This window comes from Tasmannia lanceolata, unplaced genomic scaffold, assembly GCF_043159265.1.
Source record: "Tasmannia lanceolata isolate RefF3 unplaced genomic scaffold, GAP_Taslan_0.1 ptg000025l, whole genome shotgun sequence".
Lineage (NCBI taxonomy): Eukaryota > Viridiplantae > Streptophyta > Magnoliopsida > Canellales > Winteraceae > Tasmannia > Tasmannia lanceolata.
This window is the reverse complement of record NW_027518702.1, coordinates 8,294,714-8,301,999: the sequence shown is the minus strand read 5'-3', so window position 1 is coordinate 8,301,999 and position 7,286 is coordinate 8,294,714. Positions and strand designations below refer to the sequence as shown.

At 36.5% G+C, this 7,286-nt stretch overlaps 1 protein-coding gene across 1 annotated transcript; it reads right to left on the bottom strand.

The window, feature by feature from the left end:
• Positions 1-703: 703 nt before the first annotated feature.
• On the bottom strand, positions 704-3,436 carry LOC143858197 (uncharacterized). Its single transcript, XM_077368842.1, has 3 exons — positions 2,429-3,436; positions 2,292-2,350; positions 704-1,055 (listed from the first exon to the last, which is right to left on the bottom strand). The coding sequence occupies exons 1-3, from the start codon at positions 2,508-2,510 to the stop codon at positions 924-926; spliced, it is 273 nt and encodes a 90-aa protein (XP_077224957.1). The 5' UTR covers positions 2,511-3,436; the 3' UTR covers positions 704-923.
• Between the last annotated feature and the right edge of the window lie 3,850 nt (positions 3,437-7,286).

The following is a 7,286-nucleotide window of genomic DNA, read 5'->3' as shown; positions in this document are numbered from 1 at the left end:
TTGTTTGTTTGTTCTAGGCAGTTCCCTTTATATCTGTCCCAATTCTGTTTAGGGGCTCTGTTCACCCTCTATTTCTCAGCGGTAGTAGGCTTGGCCCCCATGTAATCTGAGGCGAGGTGGCTTGCCTCCTCGTCTTTCTACTAGTTGAATATATTCTCGGTCCATCCCAGGGTCTGAATTCCGGGTTAAAAAAAGAAAAAGAAAAAAAGGCAAGACTTTGTGCACATGAACCATGGAAGAAGATGAATGCAAAGGAGAAAATAAAGGGTACATCATCCTTGTGTGTGGGACTTGACTCAGTCTTTTAAAAGAAAATGAAGGCATGGGACACCTAAGATTAAAAAGGGAAAGGAGACTCATATCCCGTTTTTTTTCCTGAGCATCAAAATAACAATGTCTAAACACATTAATTAAGGTTGATACATACAATTCAAGACATTCACAGCCTTAATCAGAGGCCAGTAGTCATATCAAGGCCATCCAAACTGTTCGATTTTGACTGAACGTCAAATAAAATAGCTATCCATCCCTTCAGACAAATTAATATGTTTCCCATATAAATTCATTAAAATATGGTATGCTCTAATTCAAAATATAAACTATATGATCCCTTCACAAATTACACTATGCTTTAAAAACCATCTAGTAAATACTATTAAGACCCTTTAACTACTTTTTGAACTTCCTCGGCGACAGATGGATATATGTTTGAGATTTTCCATTAGAACATTTAACAAAGATCACTCCACACATGATACAAAAGATACATGATCCCTTTTGCTTGATACAATCTAAGGTTAGACTCTTGTTACACTTCTCTATAACTATTTGGGTTTGGACAAAAGGAGATGTTTTAGAGGTACGTACTAAATTAAGGTTATGAAGATCAACCACGTAGGGAAAAAATAAAAGTGATATTGATCCTATCTTTTTCCTCCTGGTGGTGGCTTGGGATTGTGGCGATTATTTGCCCCAATTCCTGGATAATCATTGTTGATCTCCAAATCCATCCGGCCATTGATGAGTTCGTCCTCCCATAATTCATTGGTGATTTTCTGTTTTCATAGCAAAAGCTGAGTTAATCAAACAGGATAAGTGGTCAGAGTTTATTTAGGAGAAAAGAAGTTAGAAGAAGCTCAAAAAGGCATTATTATGCAGTCTCTTAACCTCTAAACAATGATTTCCTTATTAAAATCACTTGGTGATCATTTTATACTTGATAAATATTGGAAAATTTTTATTCACCCCCATTTTTTTTAATATTGGAACACCTTTCTTCATTTTATAGCTCTCACATTGGGGGTTTGTTAGTTAGCAAAATGCCGTTTTCAATGACATTTTTTTTTTTTTTTGGAAAAAAAAGTGTTTTGTATGTTCGCCGTCTAATACTCTGTTTAAGACTTCTATAGCAAAAAAAAAACTCCCTCTTTTGTTTTTTTGAGAAAACCATTTAACATGCATTCTAAAAGGATTAAAAGCTGTTTTTTGGCCAAATTTTTAACTTTACCCCTGCTATTTTTTGTAAGTCACAACATTTTAAACATAGTATACCGCTTTTTTATCCAATACCATATTTAAACCTGATTTTTCTTTATAATTTTGTTTTTTCGTATCGCCTTTGGTAACCATGGGCGGTTTGTAGCTCTAGGGAATTGCAACAGGCAATGAAAGAAAACTAAACCGGTAGGGGTCCCCGCCAAAAACCCGGCTTACCCATAAAAAACACAAGAAAAGAAAAGAAATAGGTTGCCAATATAAATAAATGGGTTCAGCTGCCTAAATTGAATCTCAGTAAGGCTATTATTTTATCACTAAGAAATTGTTATTAAAAAAAAACCGACCCGTGTACTAAGAAAAATGAAAAACAAAATCACCAAGATACTGTTATTATAAAAATAAATACTGACCCATGTACTAAGAAAAATGAAAAACTAAATCACCAACCAGTTCAGTGCCTCTCATGTTGGTAGCAATGAAAAACTAGACAAATATTTAGATAAAATTACTTTTGGAAATGTGTGCATATATCAAAAGAGTATTAAAAAAGAAGCGAATGACTTCTTAGAATGGCAACTGTAAAACGATCACATGGCTAGAATCTTCCATTCAGTGCCATTTTGGAAATGTGTACTCTCTCTCTCTCTCTCTCTCTCTCTCTCTGCACAAGTGCAAGTTTACAAGTGAAGATCAAAGCTAGTGGCTTTGCCTGATAGTTATCGAAACAAACAGAGAAATTGCAAAAAACTCTTGGGTTGAACATTGAAATGATTTTCATTAGGTTTATAAATTACCTGTTGGGTATTGACTGAAATGAGAAAGTTTTGAGGTTCCTGAAAGAGACTTTGAGACCCTGTAAACACAACACTCAAGTTTAATACACAAGAAGGTTATTGAGTATTTGATAAGAAGTGGGTTAATGGAGATTTACTTGATAAAGGGACAGCATTCAAGGAAATGAGGTGAGATAAACCCAATAGAAACACTAGTAGATGAAGCGTGCTCCTTTCCATGTCTACAGAACTAAGTTATTGGAGCTTTCATTAGTGTTGTGTGTCACTCAAGCTAGTGCTCCTTTTATATTCTAGACTCTCTTTGGTGGTATGTGGTGGAACACAGATATCACTTCAACAAAGTCAAAAAGGTGAAAAGAACAAACACATAGCATTTTTCATGCAATTTGTAGATCTGCCTAACTTCTAGTCTCCTTTTATAATGTGAACCACACAAAAATTGTACCACCCTACTCTTTTAAAGTGACCAAAACATCCTTGTGGTTTGATTGAAGATATCTAATGAATAGATGAATCAAAGGTATTTAGAAAATCTTTGGTAGTTTCATGGAATTTTCTACTATAAGGGAGACATTTTGGTAGTTGAGTGGGTCTCATGGCAGGCAGAAAGTTGCGTAGGAGGATAGATTATTGACAAACAGGATAGCAACCCACCATCGAAGTGGAGTATGACATGGGAATGATATAGCACCAATAAACTTGCTACCAAGTCCTAAGTCAATGTCTTAGTGGGAAATGGCTTGAAACTTAAATAAATTTCAAAGGCAAGAGTAATGAATAGAAAGGAATTCCTTTGTTTCCAGTACTGAGTTACTGTTAAAAAAAATCATGTACTCGTTTCATATTTTTAGAACTTCAAAGAGGGAGTAAGGTAGAAGTGAAATAAAAAGCAGAGTATGAAGAAGGAGATGACATCAAATCAAGCTCGGGATGTGATAGTGTCAACACTCCCTATTGGCATAACAAATTTATCATTCAATCATGGTTATTGTTTGAAATGAAAATCAAGATGAGGCAGTCTAAGGGCAACCAACTCCATGGGGTGGTGTCTGATCACACTATGCAAATTTAATAGTCAATCCCTTTTTATCTCTACAAAAAACCTCTTTCATCTCTTTCTTTCCTACCATATATCATTATCTCGCATCAAAAATAAAAAAATAAAAAAATAAAAATAAAATTAAAAAAAAATAAAATAAAAAAAAATATATATATATATGAGAAAACTGTTGGTGCGCTTAAGTTGTTATAACGCCTCCCATTCGTTTAAATGTTTGGGTCCCTCTTAAGCGCACCAATGGGAGGGGTTATAACAACTTAAGCACACCAATTTTTTGGTGCTCTCTCTCTCTCTCTCTCTCTCTCTCTTTCTCTCTCTCTCTCTATATATATATATATATATAGATACACACACACACTAGTGGGACATCCCGTGCAATGCACGGGTAGGCGAAAAACAGAAATGATTTACAAAAGAATGGATTGAAATTGTTTTTAAAAACCAAAGGAATGCATTACTTAAAAAATCATATTAGAAATGCTAGTGCTAACTGCCTCAAATGAATAACTGAACTGATGTTAAACTTGAGTTTTTTTAATAGAAAGGCACCTTTTTTTTTTATTTAATTTAGTCACTGAGAATTCCAAAATGTTAAAAAAGAATTTAGAACAGGCAATGGTGGAATGAGTCAGAAATATTCCATGGCAGAACAACCTATCGAGTCAAAAGATATTACACGGTGGGGTGCGACCGAGAAATTAGAAGATGCCCTAAAAAAGAAGGCAGACATCATAGCAGCCAAAAGAAATGCAATTAGGAAATTTCAATTAAATTTTTTTTTTTGCGTGGTAAAGAGTTGTTTCGAAACTTGTTTCAATCAAAAAATTCAAATAATCATTTCTCTTGTAGGCCTAATTATGGATGGACCATACAGTAAAATCAACCCTTCTACACTTATTTTAAGCCTTAAATTTCTGAATTTTTATACTATTGACGCATGTGAAAGCAAGAAAGTAAAGCGGCTCCACATGAACAGATGATCTAAACCATTCGTTTTTTTTTTGTCCCTTCGTGCACTCGGAAAATGGGGGCGAAAAATGAAAGAGTTAGGATGATCCTACAGCCCACTTGCTTGTTGATGCATCTAGTGGGCCATTGTATTGTTAGACAATCAGAAGCCGTTGATAGGTGGATCCGTATTATGAGTAATTTAGTATCACTTAGATGCTTTTCTAAATTTTACTTTAGCCTTTGATTCATGGGTTTTAAATAGGGCACTGATAAATTCACCCCTTTCTATGTATGCATTCACCCCTTATTTTTCAAAATGGATGGTACATCCCACACCATACGATGATCCAAACCGTCCATTTGATGGGCCACAATGTAAATAGGTTGTGCCCAAAAAATCATTTCCATAGGATGATTCTAACCGTCCGATATATAGAAGTTTCCTTAATGATTTTGGTCGGAGGGCTAGAATCATCCTGTGGAAATGATATTTTGGGCGCAACCTATGTACATTGTGGCCCGTCAAATGGACGGTTTGGATCATCCTATGGTGTGGGCTGTACCGTCCATTTTGAAAAATAGGGCGTGAATTCATACATAGAAAGGGGTGAATTTATCACCGCCTTTTAAATATTGGTTTATGATACAACTGAGCTGATCATGATCACTCGTACAATTGATTGGATACCACAGATACTAAGACTATCCTTTTTAGTGCAAATTGTATGCAGAGCCACTAACAGAAAAGTGTATGAAAAAAATCATCTACTGGGATTTAATTGCAAGAACAAAAGAAAATTGGTTTAGCATAACAAAAAGAAAGAATTACTTTAAAAATAACAACAACAAAAAAAAAGAATTACTTTAAAAGAGTGGAAATATCAAACCAGAGGATTGCCAAATTTAAGTAGGAAATTTGCTTTTCATCTTATCTGAATTTGAAGCTGTCCCTGTCATTTTCAGCTGTCGTGTGCAACACGTTTCTTCAAGTTGGTGCATATGGGTCTGGGTGTAGTTATCAAAAAAGGGCTGTGTGATGTCGGGAAAAACAGGATCTGCTCTGCCTCATGTCTTTTTTCTCACAATTTTGAAGGGGGATTGGAGTGAAGGGCAGAAAAGCAGAACGTGACGATGGGCTCGAATATTCTACATGCAACCCGGCACGAAATCACCGGACACAGAGAGAGAGAGAGAGATGGGCCGGCATGACGGTCGGATTGGAATAGCTTCATCGACTCTTCTGGAATTTGGTAGTGTGGAGAGATAAATTTTGGACACATGGGAGAGAGGGGTGTTCGTGTGGTAGAGAGAGACACGTGGGAGGGAGAATTTCCTGAGGGGTTAGGATGTTATTTTCAAGTTTTAAAGGGACTGCTTTGGTCTGCTTTTAGGGGTGTCCATTCGGTTTTAACCGAACCGAATAGACCGAACCGAACATAATTCGGTTAGTTAAAAATGGGAACCGAAACCGAAACCGAATTGCTTCCAACCGAAATAACCGAAACCGAATAAATATTTCGGTTTTTCCGGTTAGTTCGGTAAAAACCGAAAAGTGAGGTATCAGGCATTCTTTCTGTCTTTCAGGCTATCGGCACTATATTTTTTATAATGGCACTCCTAAGTGAGGTGGAGCGGATTGTTGCCTTGTTGGATCGTTCCAAAGTGGATAAGTTGACACCCCTACCCCTAAGCTTATGGGCTGTTGTTGTTATTTTGCCTGTTGGGTTGGGGAGAAAGAATTCTAGTGGAGTCTTCTCCTTTATTAAAATAAGTCCTCTCCTTTATTTGCAAAAACAGTCACCTAGTTAAACTTGAGGCACTTCCTCAGTTTATTAAAAAGTACCGTACGGCCCATACCATAGGATGATCCAAGCCGTCCATTAGATGGGCCAGAGCCTAAATAGGTTGTGCCCCAAGAATTATTTCCATAGGTTGATCCTAACCCTCTGATCTATAGAGGGTTAGGATCAACCCTCTACATTTAGATCGGAGGATTAGGAGTAACCTATGGGAATGATTCTTGGGGCACAACCTATTTAGGCTGTGACCCATCTAATGGACGGTTTGGATGATCCCATGGTGCGGTCCATGGGAATATGGGATCATCCAACTCCATCATTAGTAATGGCCTCATCAAAAGACAGTAGTGCTGATAAGTGATAACATATTAACATTTTCCTAGATAAATTTTCTACACAAAGACAGTAGTGCTGAATGCTGATAAAGTGATAACATTTCCCTAGATAAATTTTCTACACAAAGACAATAGTGCTGATAAGTGATAACATTTTACATTTCCCTGTGGTACCACTACCTGCAACACACATGCCCAAATGATCTAATACTATTATACTAATCTCCAACAGAAAGCTTAGAAGCAAGAACTACATAACATATTAACATATCATCATTCATGATTCATCCAACCATCGGCCAAGGGGAAAACATATCCATGATCTATTTGAACACAAGCAGGGAATATTAGTCATGCCAACACTTAGATGTGAAACATGCTTGGGACACCAAAAGGATTCACAAAGTGCAATCCAACTCAAAACTCAAAAGAGCCCAATGCGGCAATGCCTTACCAACACAAGTGTTGGATCCACACATGACACATGATATTCCTGCAGAAAGAATACAACTTTAGAGCAACAAAATTTGAAAAGTCTACATTAATGCATTGCATTACTAACATCAGCTGATCAGCATTACATGTATGCCATGATGTGGAGTTGCCCTCAATAGAGAATATGATAAAGTGCCACATGATAACATAGTAAGACATAAATTAGTGACTACACCCATCTGTTCAACTGTTTTATTACACTTACCTAAAAAACAAATATCAGACCCATAGGCAGTCGTCATACCTTCTATCGTCAGAGAGCTCGTCCTTGAGACTACTAGTCTTCTAATTGTGTTTGCAGGGTATCACCACAAAACCCAAACAAAGATGCAAATAGAAATATAATCCTAATAAA